This window comes from Camelina sativa, chromosome 10 (genome assembly GCF_000633955.1).
Source record: "Camelina sativa cultivar DH55 chromosome 10, Cs, whole genome shotgun sequence".
Classification (NCBI taxonomy): Eukaryota; Viridiplantae; Streptophyta; class Magnoliopsida; order Brassicales; family Brassicaceae; genus Camelina; species Camelina sativa.
The window spans coordinates 13,322,490-13,338,806 of NC_025694.1; the positions used below are offsets into that span (position 1 = coordinate 13,322,490).

General features: G+C 30.3%; 2 protein-coding genes across 2 annotated transcripts; both read left to right on the forward strand.

The window, feature by feature from the left end:
* LOC104720327 lies at positions 6,519-8,796 on the forward strand. The gene is made up of 7 exons (XM_010438248.1): positions 6,519-6,647; positions 6,753-6,864; positions 7,090-7,191; positions 7,688-7,789; positions 7,883-8,070; positions 8,449-8,517; positions 8,611-8,796. The coding sequence occupies exons 1-7, from the start codon at positions 6,519-6,521 to the stop codon at positions 8,794-8,796; spliced, it is 888 nt and encodes a 295-aa protein (XP_010436550.1).
* Positions 11,948-14,571, forward strand: LOC104720328. The gene is made up of 6 exons (XM_010438249.1): positions 11,948-12,758; positions 12,845-13,218; positions 13,272-13,384; positions 13,454-13,965; positions 14,270-14,352; positions 14,404-14,571. The coding sequence occupies exons 1-6, from the start codon at positions 11,948-11,950 to the stop codon at positions 14,569-14,571; spliced, it is 2,061 nt and encodes a 686-aa protein (XP_010436551.1).

Here is a 16,317-nt window from a genome sequence, read left to right on the forward strand (position 1 = left end):
ACCTCATTTTATTCAAGGACAACCTTTTTATCAAAGTTTGATTTTGGTAGACGAGAGGGTAATTTTTCTTCTTCTTCCCAATTTTCCGTAATTATTTTCAAATACCAAATGAGATATACAACAAAAATAAAACAATTAAATGCTAAATTGTGTTTCTATTATAGTGAAATAGGATTGATACCAAGATAAATGCGGATCTTTATGTATCAAGATACTATGGGAAAATCAAGGACGGAGACTGGTACGAGATTACTGGATTTTTAGTGATTGAAGGTCAACAATCATTCAGGAACTCAAACCATCCGTTTCAGAACCTGGTCCAGGATAAAACAAAAATGATCCCAACATATCCGCGAAATACTGACAATTTTATCCTTTTTTTTGATGCATTGGGGATGAATAATTCGACGCATGACGAGAAGAACCGTTGTGTAGGTAAGTGTTTATATTCAACTAATCTTGATAAATACGTTTTTATGTGATGATATTCTATTTTGAAGATGTCGACTTTATTTACGTTTTTTATGTTAGATGTCATGGGAATGCTAAAACACTTAAACGAGCCTCATACAATTGATTTTCTTGAACATCAAAATGGGTACATTTCAGAAAATGAAGTTGTGACATTCACTATCCTTGAACACAAGTAAGATAATATTCAAAACTTTCGATATTCTCAAATTTTGATATATTTACTGGTTGTTTAACGTATAAACAATCAATTTTTTTCAAAGTGGCCTAGAGATTGAGTGTGTTGCTGTTGGTTCGGTTTGTTCTGCATTTCTTGAGAAACGGAAAAAAATAATGTCCTCCCCTACCTTTGCTGATCAACCAATCATGTGTACTCTTCTGTTTTGGAGGATCTCTGTTTACGAAGGTACTGTTAAATAGTCTTATAAACCACTTGAAACTATCATTTTCTTACTTAAATTCTACTTTGCTAGGAATCCAATATTTGATATCTCAGTTACGATGTTTGAAGGTCATTCTTGAAGATGAAATTGATGGATTTAATACTGGCGGTATGCTGTAATTTTATTAATAAAATAAATTGAATAAATTTAGTATGAACATAATTATACGGGAATTCTAAATCTGAGTTATTCAAATTTTACAGGCGCTGGCTAGACGTCGATTCCAGTGATGAAGACAATGAAGATGAAGATTGAGACTGTGGTTCGAGCTGCTGGCTATAGTTCTACTTCTCAATATTTGTTATTATGTTCACTTTGCTATTGTTGTTTTAGACTTTTAAATAATTATTTGTAGAATTTTAAACATGAAATTTTCGTCTTAAATTATGTTTGGAATTATTCTTATTTTTTTGCACCACACGTTAAATTTAATATCACTATTTTACTAATACATCTATATTAAAAAGTTTGTGTTTATTTAAAAATAATTTTACTCTAAATTGAGATTAAAGAGAATTGTAGGTTATTATTGGTTAATTTAGATGGGCCTGGCCTTAAGTTACGCCAATATGAAAGCCTTCGCCGCTTTTAAACAAATATTTAAGCATTCTACGTCTCCTCATAATTTTCTGACCTTTTGTTATCCCATCTCAACAAAGGAAAAAACGTCTATTATCATCCATATCCTTTTGGTAAGATCTCAATCGATAGTTAGTAAATTTTTCGTATCTTGAATTCTTGGTTTGGAAGTTTAAACCTTTTCAAAAAATATTTTTGCAGAAATCGTGATGGAAGGTGGAAGTTCTAGGAAACGAAAAGGGCTCATGTCAGATTTCGAATGGGAAGATGGAGCAATCGAGAAGGTTAAACAAGCATTCCAAAAATTGAGAGATGTGGTACTAAAGGAAACGACGAGACGTTTCACTGCGATACTTGATATGTTGAAAGATTATATCAAGAAAAAGGAAGAATCTATAGGCCTAACATGTCAACTTGAGACAGTCGATGCTCAAATCTCGCTAATGAATGATATCTTGGAGGGGCGAATCGACTTAATTGCAGAGCGTAACATGCTAGAAGATGTTAGGGTTGTTATTGAGAAAGATATCAAAGATTGTGTTGTTCCTAATATTGATTGGGATAAACTTCATGTTCCTTTTAATGGTTAACAATGTTAGAGTTTAAACTTATGCGTTTAAAATTTTTTTAAAAAAATATATATATATTATCTGTCAGAAATTAGTAGGATATTTATTTATTATTCTAAAAACTAAGATTTCGTTAAGACGATACTATAAAATAGAGATATTGACGTGTATACAAAATTTAATTAGAAATATATAAAAGTTTTTAATCAAAAACCGGACTTAAATATTTGATATAAGTATTCATGGTGATATAGTTTCCATATTCATTGAATGAAATATCTATAAAAATATTTTAAAATTATTTAAATCGTGTTTTTCTAGAAAGTAATAGGAAATCTAATAATATATTCCGTGATAAGTGAAAATGTATATATACCATTTAAGTTAATCAAATGATAAAGAAATTTGGAGTTTTGACGATATCGTAAAATGAAAAATTCCAAAAATTAACTATATTATATTATATATATTTACGTTTATATAATTTAGAAGTCAGGATCGTAGGTTTCGCCTTTTGAGAATATGGAAAACCTTTTATCCAATGCTATCAAAAAAAGATACCGGAAGAGAGACTATTTTTACGATGTTGACGACCTAAACCCCTTCATTCATGAGTGGAAAATTAACGTCAAAATACTGAGGAAGTTTTAGTGCCGTCATCCTTTTTTCAGATCAAAAGACTTGATTGTTGTTGATGATAATGTATATTTGCAGTATACATCGCATTTTTTTATAAATTTTGTTTAAACTTATGATGCTTACAAATATTTGGATATGTAGGGCAAACAAATTCATGTGATGATGCGTCCCTCTTATCGTGATATCTTTATAAACGATCTTGAAGAAGGTGAATGGATAACGTTATCAAGATTCTCACTAACCATTGTTGATGGGATTTTAAGAGTAACTGATCATCGTTTTCTGATACATTGGGGAGACGAAACATGGTTTAGAAAAATTCATCCTTTGTCTTCCAAGCAGTTTTATTCTTTTGTATCATTTAATGACATCAAAAGTGGATTTTTAGACCCTGATTATTGTGTCTGTGAGATAAAAAACTATATTATAAAATTTAATTATTTCTAATAATTTATCTTCTAATGAAAAATCTATGATCAGACATTATTGGAAGAGTGTACACTGTTGGAAATCGTTTTGAAGAAGGTCCACCATATTAAGATTGGAATGAGTTGTTTGTTGTTTTGGAAAATGTTGAGTAAGTCATTCTATTTTAAAAATTTTAAATTTAAATATTATCATACTTATTAATGTTTTAATTCTAAAAGATGCAAAATTTTAGGGGTGATCGATTGTCATGTCGTTTATCAAAAGACCACGCGAACGCCTTTTTCAATGATTGGATTCATTGTGTTTGTGATATCATATGTGTGTTACGTTTTGCCAAACTTGAGACTCAAAAAGGTTCATATTATTCGTTCACGTTTCAAAAAATATTATTGCCTAGATTATTAAATATGTTAATTAATTAGATACTGTTATTGTAGAGACATGGATGGCAACAACTGTGGATAATTGTACAACGGTCATGATCAATCCTAAGTGTCCTCAAGTCACGCAGATGTTTGATTCCTTTTCCGAAATGGAGAACTGAATTATAAGATTTTAAAGTGTAATTTGCTAAATTTTAAATCTTTATGATATTGATCTTGGATTTTAATTATATATATTTATATTAGAATATATTATAAATTTGGTGATTATCTTACATGATTTTTTTTTAAAAGAAATTCTCATAGATATTATTATTAATAGATTGATTAATATTAAGATTTTTTGAAATTAAAATTAATAATTTCCGAAACTATACTAAACAACTAATCATCATGAATTTTATTATAGTATGATTTAAATATTTCTTTATATTATAGTACAAATATATACAAATTAACTAAATATGGTAATTACAAAATTAGTTGTGAATATAATATATAACTTTAAAATGAAATATAATCTTAAAAAAAAAAGGTTTTAAATCGAATTCAGAAAAAGAAAAAACACTACTTAATTATTCGATTATCCCTAAATGGTTATGGAAATTATTTAAAGTTCTGGAAATATATATAATATATTTGGACTTGATGATAATTGTACAATTACCATTTAAGTTTTGCTAATGATAAATATTTGAAGTTTGAAAATATCTTAAGAAGTAAATTTTCTCAAAAACATATATTCTGTATTATGTATATATAAATACATTTAAAAGTCAGAATAGTAAGTTTCGTTTAAGTCTAGGTCTTTCAAAGAAAAAAATGGCTAACCTTCTATCCAATGCTATAAAAAATAGGATCGGGAAGAGAGACTATTATTTCGATGTGGACGACCTAAACCCCTTCATTCATGAGTTTAAAATCAACGTAAAAATACTGAGGAAGTTTGAGTGCCGTCATCCTCTTTTCATATCAACAGACTTGATTGTAGTTGATGAGAAGGTATAATTTAAATTATATAATGTTCATTCAAATTTATTTTAATCTTTACGTACTTATGTATAATGTTAACGTAGGGTACAAAAATTCATGTATTGATGGGTTCTCCTTATCGTGACATCTTTATAAACGATTTGGAAGAAGGTGAATAGATAATGTTATCAAGTTTCTCATTAAGCAATGTTGATGACGCTTTTAGGCCAACTGATCATCGCTTTAGAATACATTGGAGAGACATGACATGGTTTAAGAAAATTCCTCCTTTGTCTTCAGATCAATTTTACTCTTTCGTATCATTCAATGATATTAAAAGTGGATATTTATATTCCGCTTATTGTGTAGGTAAGGGAAGCAATATATTGTTTTATTGTAAGATAATTTTGAAGTGGTTGATTACTTTAACTCTTGAGAAATATTTGCAGACCTTATCGGAAGAGTGTTTAGGGTTGGAAATAGCTTTGAACAAGGCCCACCATACAAAGAATGGAATGAGTTGTTTGTTGTTCTAGAAAAGATTGAGTAAGTTGTTCTAATGTTATAAGATTTATGTTTTTAATTCACATTAATTTTAAAAATACTCAAAGAAATACAATTGTAGGGGTTACCGTTTATCCTGTCGTTTGCCAAAGGACTACGCGAACGCATTCTATGATCATTGGATACATTGGATCAGTGATATCATATGCGTGATACGCTTTGCCAAGCTTGAGAGTAATAAAGGTTCGAATTAATTGTTGCTGTTACTATTATAATTAATTTATTTTAAAAAACGTTATTTAATTATTAAAATATTCTAAATCTAGATACATGGATGGCAACCACGGTGCACAATTGTACGAGTGTCATGATCAATCCTCCATGTCCTCAAGTCACGCAGATATTAGATGCCTTTGCTGATATGGAAATTTAATTTTCGTTTTAAAATTGTATGGTTTTATAAAAATTAATATTAATATATGATACGTTAAAACATTGTGATCTTGGATTTGGATTTTAATTTGATATAAAATTAATTTATTTAGTAGATACTACAGAAATCAAAAACTTTTATTATATTATTTCCTTTGGACATGCTACCATCCCGGCATCATCTTGTGGTGTTCCGTCTTTTAATATGGCGGAGAATCCAATTTATGTTATAGAGAAGTTCATAGTTATAGAGAAGTTCACAGTTAAATACATGTAAATCAATTTCTTATTATGGACCATTTTTTATTAAATATATTAATATGTGGATATATAAAAAATTATATGTTTATAACTAAACTTACATTTAGTTACAATCTCATTGATCATGGGGTGACCAGAATAAAAATTCTGGATGATACGTACTATCGTTTCGATGTGGACTTAAGGTAGTTAACAATATTAACTTTTTTGTCTAATGGTTGATTTATATGGACAGTACTGATTAAAATTATTTCTTATCCAAATTACAGTGATGCACTTGACTCCTATATTCATCTTGCTGTTGAGGATTCTTTTGAGAAGCATCAAATTCTTTTATGAGTATTTAATTCTTCTAATGATAAACATATCTGGTTAATGTTTGATTTAAAAGATAATGAGTTATATTAAATTTGAATAACATTAATTCAATTTATAAATTATTTTAAAATACAGTCCAAACTAATTTAACGTATGATTCGGACCTATAGACGTTTTTTATGTAGAGATTTGCGAAATGATTTTAAATAGAGTCAGTTATTATAATATGCAAAAAAAATATTTATTTGGAATGTCAACATATAGTAATTTATAAGTACTTTATATATTTCATTGAAATTATGGAAGTATAAATATGTAACATTTACTTTTTACTTTAGTAAACATATTTAAAATATTTGTATATGATATATTTACATTCTTCGTAATTATCATCTTTTAAAAAAATAAAGTAAATATTCTATGAAAAAATTAAGTCGGTTGTAAAACATCTCTATATATATTGATACGCTAATGTGTTAAAAAATTCTTATGCACAACTCGATATGACTTCTAAAAAGATGAATGTTCGTCCCTTTGTTCAGCTAGACGATCTCAACCCTGCGCTCGATCGTTACAAAATTAGAGTCCGTATCATAAGACTTTGGAAGTCATTCAAGTCTCTACAGATGGTCTTCGTTGACAGTGATGTAAGATTTAATAAGATAATTTATACGTAGAGTTTAATTAGTATTTATATCATATTTTAAGTAAATCTCGATAATAGCTTTCTAACTTCTAAACCTTATATATAGGGTACAAGGATACATGCATCTATTGAAGATGGTTTGGTCAACAGATTTCAGAATCACCTTGCTGTCGGCGAGTCTAAGATAGTTGACACATTCAACTTAGTAGATTATGATAGTAGTTATAAGACAAGCTATTTGGGATTTTAAAACGTCTTTTATAGAACCACCATAGTGAAATCATGTGATGAATTCCCAATTCGTGTACCAGAAAAATATTTTAAGAATTTTCCTTCTATATTGGCTGGAGAATTAGACAAGAATGTATTGGTCGGTGAGTTGTTAAATTCATATTTAAAATTTTATTTAAAGGAAAATATTAATTCATATGTATTTTTGGTAGATGTTATTGGTCAGATCGTTGGTGTAGGAAATCTTGACAGCGTCAAAACAAAAGGGAAGGATAACGTCAAATTGAGTTTCGATCTGCAAGAGTTGACGTATGATTCCTTAATAGATACCCTTTATAGTTAAAATTATTTTCGAATATAATGTCTAATTATGTATTCTTAATTCATACATTCGTAATATAGTGGAACCCGGTTGAATTGCACTGTGTGGGGTGATCTTGCAAAGGCCTTTGATACACAGATAAAAGAACATCAAGATACTGTTGTCGTTTGTGTAGTACGATTTGCATGCTTGAAGGAATGGAAAGGTGATTTCTGACTTTCTTATAATCTTCGAACTTATGATTATTAAATCTAACATTGCCAATTAAATCAAAATTTCAGGGAACTATAGTATTTCCAATGCGTTCAACTCTACCGATATTATGATAAATCCAGTTATGTCTGAAGTGGAAGCGTTCCGAAAAAAGTAAATATATATATATATATATATATCCCTTCTATATTACTCGGCGATACATGCTATAAATATGTTCTTATTATTATCATAACTTTACAGGTTGCCCACTGATGCTATAGATTTAATACAACTTGAAGATGAACCAAGTCCCCAAAAATCAAAGGTGACATTATATGAGGAGTTTTTTATTATTAACGGGAAGTCTACTATGGACCAAATCGTTTATGCACTTGAGGTAATTTTTTGTAAAGATTTAATTAATATCATCTAATTTGAATTGTTTTGAAAAATTGTTTAAGTTAACAAACGTTTGGTTTATTCATTATATACGCAAACATGTGTGACAATCGCCACAATTTATTCTGTTGAAGTATTGCCTAAATGGTATTATATTGCTTGTAAAGTTTGCAATAAGAAGGTGCGGCCGTACCCACTAGAATCTCAATCTGGAAAAGAACTACTTTATAGTTGTGGGGTTTGTGATGCTGATGTTACAGATGTTGATTACAAGAAAGTATCTCTTGAATTGTTAAAATGTTTCTTAAGATTTGTTATTTGGAACTATTTATACATTTTAATTTATGTTAAACTGTTTGAAAGGTATAAACTCATACTTCATGTCGGTTATGGAAGTTCACAAAAGATTAAACTGCTCTTCTTTGACGGTCTTGCTCAACTATTTATTGGAAAAAAGCCGAAGAACTGGCTTTGGAAAATTCAAAAGTAAGAATATAACATTTGACCTCTGTTTAGTTTTAAAAATATATAAATAAATATTGAATCATGTGTCTACCTATGGTCAAGAGGATATTGCAGCTATTCCCGAATCTCTTTCGGTCTTAGTAGGGAAGACTATGTTGTTTAAAATTTCGATACAATCGATAATTTAAAGAACGACAAGTCTGCTTATGTTGTTGAAAAGTTTTGGGAAAAGGATGACATGGTTGTTCAATTCGGCAAGGTACTAAAGAAAAAAACAAAAACCCATAATACCATTATTAATATTATATCATTTAAATGTTTTTTAATCTTAATGTATAAAATTTAATTGTAGAAACTCTATGGAAGGAATGAACTTTCAAATATTACTTCGGATATGCATGATCATAAGTTGCAATTCGCCCCAGCTGAATCGAGTTTGGCTTCGTCTAAGAGAGATCATACAGAAACCGATGTTGTGTCGGTCGGGGGTCATAGCATGAAGACAAGGAAAAATATCAAAACTGAATCTAAAGACTGAACAATTTCCATCACTTCAGAATATTTTTCCGTTCTGTTATTGCTTTTTATTTATTTATACTTTCAATGGGATTATGTTTTTAGAGAAATTTAAAAATTTTTAAACCATTTCAGTCACTTTAAAACATGTTATCATTCTAATACTGATTTGAAATTATTTAGTCATCTACTGGTATAATGTTATAAATAAACAAAGATTTATATATATAATTTGACATAAATAAAATAATCATGGTATACAATAGTTTTGGAAATATTGATATTTAGTATAATTAAGTAACTATTATTATAATTAAAGACAAGAATGATCCAAAAGTTAAACTTAATTCTTTTTTTTTAAGTTCAAAAGAACGTTACTACAATAAAATAAATGGAAAAGTTAATAGCCTGAATATTCATTACGAAAATTCACGAAAATGAACATTCACTTTTATCTAAATAAGTATATTTAAATTAATAACTTAATGTTGAACTTGAATATTGACAAAATTCAATATGAAGTTTGAGGAAACACAATATTCTCGGGTTTAAAAACTTATCTTCTACATGTTATATATATATAATTCTTATTATTGTACCATGTCAACTCGGAACAAAAAAAAGCCATCTCTAGAGTTCTTGCTGCTTGACGTAAGAGGTAGCGAAAAATTAAAGCTTTTTACAATATTTTGAATCGTTGTAATTTCATACTCACATGTTTTCAATGCATATTTGAAGAATCATATTGAAACGTTCAATTGGAGTTCGTCGATCTACCAAGAAAATTTCAAGAGCTTATGAATATGCGCTTTGTACGCAACTTCAACCAGAACAATTGATTTTCTTTTGTGAGGATAGCATTCCGGAACCAAAACGAAAAAATCTAAAAAAACCATGAAAGAATCAAGATCTTCCAAAGAACACTCATTGGTGCATCTTAACGTTCAAAGTTCCTTTGTTGACGGTGAAGATGGTATATTGAAATCAAAGAATGAGAAATCAAAATTTGATACGTGGATGGAATATAATATGATGTCTATCAACGAGACAATTAACGCATATGATAAGGGTGCCTCTGGATCTAAATGGTGTGAGAAGAATAAGTTATGGATTCAAAGATCTAACACGACAAAGGATTAACTTTTGAAGATCATTTTATAATTAATATTTTAGTTTTTTAATAATACCTACTTTATTTAATAGTTATGATCATGATGTTACTATAATCCGTTATTGAATTTTTATAAGAGATTTTATCATTTTCATTAGTTTCTCAATATTTTGTTTCGGTGAAACATTGAAATAGCTTTTTAATAATGATTACTATATGTAAATACAACTAAACCTATATTAATAATATAATGTTGCTAATAAATAATTAAATTTAATAGGTTTATATAATTTGTTTGTAACTATAAATATGTTATATTAATTAGACCAATAGTATATAAATAAAGTAATGCTTAAATTTAAATCTGAAATTGATATGTAGGATTATGGAAGTATAATTAAATAAAATATTAATGAACTTCAAGAAAGTAAAACTTAAAAAATTGTATCAAATATCCGTATACGTAATTAGAAAGATAAATAACAAATTATTTTGCCTAAAAAAAAAAGTTAAGAGGATATATAGAAACATAAGTTAATATTCATATATATCAATAATTAGTACATTTTTAGTTTAGAGAATATATATGTACCATCTTCCTATATAAACAGACCTACCAACGATATTCACTAAATGACTAAGAAAATTAAGGTATAAACAAAAAGGATCATAAATAGTCGATTATATGAATTCTTAATCGTAGTTTTGTTTATTTTTTTGCAGATCGCAATTCTTGGCATCACATAATGAGACCTTCGAAGATACCATACCGAAGAAAGAATGTATCGACACATGCTGTCTCTAGAAAACGTAACGACATTCTCAATTTTTAACATTAAGAGATATGTTATATCCAAATCTAAAATATCGTACGCAATGACATTGAAAATCAGGTGTTAGTTCTACGATAATTCTTCCTGCTTTTACGAATGCACTGAATATTCAGTATCCTAATCCACATAAGATGGCAAGGTTGAAAAGAATGCAGATATTGAAGTCTAACAGGGCGAAAAGAAAGAAAAAAGGTCATATGTCCAGAAAGGAATTAATTAGTATTTCTGTAAATAAATAAATGCTATGTAACTATTTGCAGAGAATTTACTTCTTCCAGGACTACACGAAGATTTCGCATGTTACGTCGCAACTGATTCGGATATGAACGATGAAAGCGATTCTGATAGCTCTACTGATGAGAATTCATGTGAGATAAATGAAAACAATACGACATCTGACATGTTTCTTGGGTTTCATCCCATAAAAGCTAAGTTACAAAAAATGGGTATATCTCGATGCATATGTGAACGGTTATATGATAGTTTTGTAATTATGTATTTTTTTAACTAATATATATTTAAAATATTAACAAATATTTTGTATAGGTTATGATGATGATGGAGATCCTTATTTTTTATGTGAAAATTGTGGAGAATATATGTGGTATGAAGAACGGGTGAATAAACGGACTAAAAAGGCAAAGCCGGATTTTTCATTGTGTTGCCATTGTGGCAAAGTAATACTTCCTACGTTGAAGACTGCACCTAAATCGTTACTATCGTTGTTTTATAATCACGACGACCAAAGTAAAAACTTCCGTGATAACATATGAGCATACAACATGATGTTTTCGTTCACATCTCTAGGTGGTAAAATTAACCATTCCATAAATAATGGTAGAGGTCTTTATCTATTTCAGATGTGCGGGGAAAACTATCATCGTATTGGTGATATTTTACCAGAACCTGGCAAGGAACCAATGTTTTTTCAATTATATATACATGACGTATATAACGAAGTATCTAATAGAATTTCCGCATTTAGGTAATTATTAATAATGTTAAATATGTATAGAAATATTTGTCATATTTTATAAGTATGTAAAATATCTTTAATATTTGTTATATTTACTAATCATAATTATTATATTTTTTAAAATTGGCATTAATATAGGACATCTGGATCTGTGGGAGATTTAAGACGTGAGATTGTTGAGCTTTTAAAAAAGACGATTGATAGTCATAACCCGCATGTTAGGGCGTTTAGATCGGCACGTGAAAGATTTAATATGGAGGACAGTAGCGAAGGTTTGCGATTGATGGTACCTTCGGAGAGGACCACTGATGCAAGGACTCATAATCTTCCTACCAGCAAAGAGGTTGCTGCTCTAATTCCCGGAGACTTTACGGCTGGTGTAAATAAACGTGACATTGTTATAGAAAGTTGTTCGGGAAATTTACAGCGAATAAGTGAACTTTATCCCGCGTACTTGTCTTTACAATACCCAGTGTTGTTCCCTTATGGTGAAGATGGTTACAGATTAGGCATCGATATAGGGTTCGTGGATACCCGTGGACGTAAAAGAAAAATGGTCACCATGAGAGAATTTTATGCATATAGAGTATTTGAAAGATATGAAGAATCTTCGATTGTTGTTATGGCAGGCAAATTATTCCAGCAGTTTTTAGTCGATGCATTCACTATTATAGAATCAAACAGGTTGAACTACATTTGGATCAACCAAAGCAATCTCCGAACTGAAAGAGTTGATAAGATAACTGAAGCTGCTGAAAAAGGACATGGAGATCTTGCACAACACGGAAAGAGAATTTTTATTCCGTCATCGTTTACAGGTGGAAAGAGATATATGATGCAACATTATCTAGATGCCATGGCTACTTGCAAGTATTATGGATTTCCTGATCTTTTCATAACCTTTACGTGCAACCCAAGATGGCACGAAATAGATCGTTATCTACAAAGGCATCGACTTAGTAAAAAAGATAGACCTGATATATGCAGCCGAGTTTTCAAGATGAAACTTGATAGATTATTGGACCAAGTGACAAAGAAAAAAACGTTTGGTATCGTAAATTCTGGTATGTTTCATAATATTTATTATAATTTCAATCAGTCTTCCGGAAAGTGTAAATATATTAATGTTTTTTTATTTAATATTTTTCAGCTATGTATACAATAGAATTTCAGAAAAGGGGTTTGCCTCATGCGCATATGATTCTGTTTTTACATCGAGACAATAAGATACGTACAACAGACGACATTGATAAATTCATAAGCGCTGAAATTCCTGATAAAGAGGTGGATAAGTATTTATACGAAGTTGTTTCTGATGTGATGATTCATGGTCCTTGTGGTCCTATGAACAGAGATAGTGTCTGCATGAATAATGGAAAATGCACTAAATTCTTCCCAAAGCCATACATGGATAATACTATTGTCGACGATGCTGGTTATCCACTATATAGACGACGAAACGATGGGAGAGTTGTGGAAAAGGGGGCTTTCAATACGATAATAGTTATGTTATTCCCTATAATCGTGATTTGTCTCTTCGTTTTCGTGCTCATATAAATGTTGAGTGGTGCAATCAGACACGTTCAGTAAAGTATTTGTTCAAGTACACCACTAAAGGTCCAGATTATGTTAGAGCCAACGTAGGAGGAGAAGATCAAGAAAATGAAATCAAAAAGTATTTCAATTGCAGGTAATAACTGTTTATACAATTTGTCAAACATTCTCATATTTTTTATCCAACTAATTCAAGCCTTTTTAGATACGTATCTGCATGTGAGGCCTCTTGGCGAATATTTGCTTTCCCGATTTGTTATCGTACTACACCTGTAGAAAAGCTCCCGTTTCATCTTCCAGGACAAGAATTGGATATTTACAACCAGGATGATCCAATAGAAGATGTCTTGCACCGTACAATGAACATAACTTCTAAATTTTTGGGCTGGATGGAATGCAACAAGATATATCCCCAAGCTAGAGAACTCACGTATGCTGAATTTCCATCTAAATTTGTGTGGAATAAGAAAGAAAAACTTTGGAAGCCAAGGTCGGAGAAGCGGAAAAGTTTTGCAATAGGCAGGATCACATACGTACCACCATCTGTAGGACAAGCCTATTACTTGAGAGTTTTGCTTAATAAGATTCCAGGACCAACAAGCTTTGACTATTTAAAAACAGTCAACAGTGTTCTTTATAAGGATTTTCAGGAAGCTTGCTATGCATTGGGATTACTAGACGACGATAAGGAATACATTGCGGCTATAAATGAAGCAGGTGAATGGTGTTTTGGGGAATTTTTTAAAAAATTATTTGCGATCCTACTGCATACAAAGAGTTTAACTGTTCCTCTTGAAGTTTGGAATAAAACAAAGGACATCTTGTGCGAGGATATTTTGTTTAAAGAAAAGTGAAGCATAAATGATCAAGGTATATCAAAATGATTTTAATTTAATCGAAAATATTTTTTTCTGCAAGACAAGATTATAAATAAGTGTTTAACTTATTGTGGTAGGTCTAATGTTGACACGGGCTCAGACAGAAAATTTATGTTTAACTGAAATAGAACTTACTGTGGTAGGTCTAATGTTGCGATCGAATGGGACGTCTCTTACAGCCTTCGAGAAAATGCCTAAACCAGATGATAGTATCATGAAGACAGGAGTAAATAGGCTTATCGCAGATGAAAAAATATATAAGCCTCATAAACAACAGGAATTGTACGATAAGTTGTTACCAATGCTAACTGATGAGCAAAGACGTGTTTATGAAGAAATCATTCACTCTGTGAATCACGACAAAGGTGGTATGTTTTTTGTCTGTGGTTTTGGTGATACTGGAAAAACATTCATGTGGACTATTCTTGGTGCTGATAAGAGCTAAAGGTAATATTGTTCTGAATGTTGCTTCAAGTGGTATAGCTGCATTGCTTTTGGAAGGTGGTAGAATGGCTCATTCAAGATTTGGTATTCCAATCAATATTAATGAATATTTTGTGTGTTCGATCGATGCCGAATCTGATCTTGCTGATTTAATTAGAGAAGCAAAGCTCATAATATGGGACGAGGCTCCAATGATGAACAAGCTTTGTTATGAAACTTTGGATAGGAGTTTGCGAGATATCATGAAGTGTGATCAGATATTTGGAGGTAAAGTAGTAGTGTTAGGAGGTGATTTTAGACAAATAATACTTGTTATTACCGAAGGAGGAAGAGTGGCGACAGTTTTAGCATCTATAAACTCATGTGTTCTTCTGAATAGTTGTAAAGTTCTTAAACTTACCGAAAATTTGAGACTTCGCAAGGCAAGTAATAGTATGGACGTGGGTGCTCTTGCTACTTTCTCAAAGTGGCTTCTTGATATCGGGGATGGCAAAATCAACGAGTCAAATAGTGGGGATGTGGAGATTGAAATTCCTGATGATTTATTAATTAATACAAGTGGGAATCCTATTGAAGCAATAGTTAAAGAGATTTATGGAGAACGTTTTGCAACGAGGACTGATCCAAAATTATTTAGTGAAAGAGGTATTCTAAGTCCAAGGAATGACGATGTTGATAAGATAAATCAGTTTATGCTTACTAAGCTCCCAGGTATGCAAATAAAATAAAATATGGAATATGGATATTGGAGAAAAAGTTTTTATTTAAAAATATGGATATTGAAGTAAAATTTTTTATTAAAAATGTCTATTATAAATTCTTTACTTTTTGTTGATCACAGGTGAAGAGAGACAATATCTTAGCTCTGATAGTATTGAAACGTCTGACACAAGCGGACATGATGATATGATCTACACTCAAAAATTCTTAAACAGTATACAGGTTTCTGGATTGCCAACCCATGTTTTGACGTTGAAAATAGGAGCACATGTCATGTTGTTAAGGAATATAGATCCAAAGGGATGTTTGTGTAACGGTACGAGACTAATTATTACTCAGATGGCCAATCATGTAATCGAAGCAAGAATCGTGACAGGAAAAAAGGTTGGTGATAGGGTACTTATCCCTAGGATGTATGTTAGTCCACCTGATTTGTCATTGTGGCGTTTGCAATTACTATAAACAAGAGTCACGGTCAAACACTAGAACATGTCGGATTGTTTCTACCGAAACCGGTTTTCGCACATGGACAGCTTTATGTTGCTTTCTCTAGAGTCACAACCAGAAAAGGGCTAAAGGTGTTAGTTACAGATAAAGATGGGAAGTGTCAGAATAAAACACTTAATGTTGTTTACAAAGAGATATTTGAGACTGTCTAATTATGTTTTGAAACTGCACTATTTTTTTGGATTGTTAGACTTGAACTTTGTTTTATCTCTTAAAATAAATTAGTTTTAATTATATTTATAAAACATTGTTTGCCCCATTTTTAACTATATTTTAATTTAACTTCTCTCCAATGATAAGAATGTTATGTCAGAAGGGTGTAGAATTTCACATTGAAAAAAATCATATCTTTATTATCCTCTTATCTATATTATAAAAGAAGGACTAGAGGAAAATATCATATTTTATTAGTTTCAACAATGTTGATTAAAATTATGTAACTGTTATATATATATATATCTTAAGTTTATATATTACCTATAAAATGCTTAACTCTAACATATCCCAAATAATAGGATTG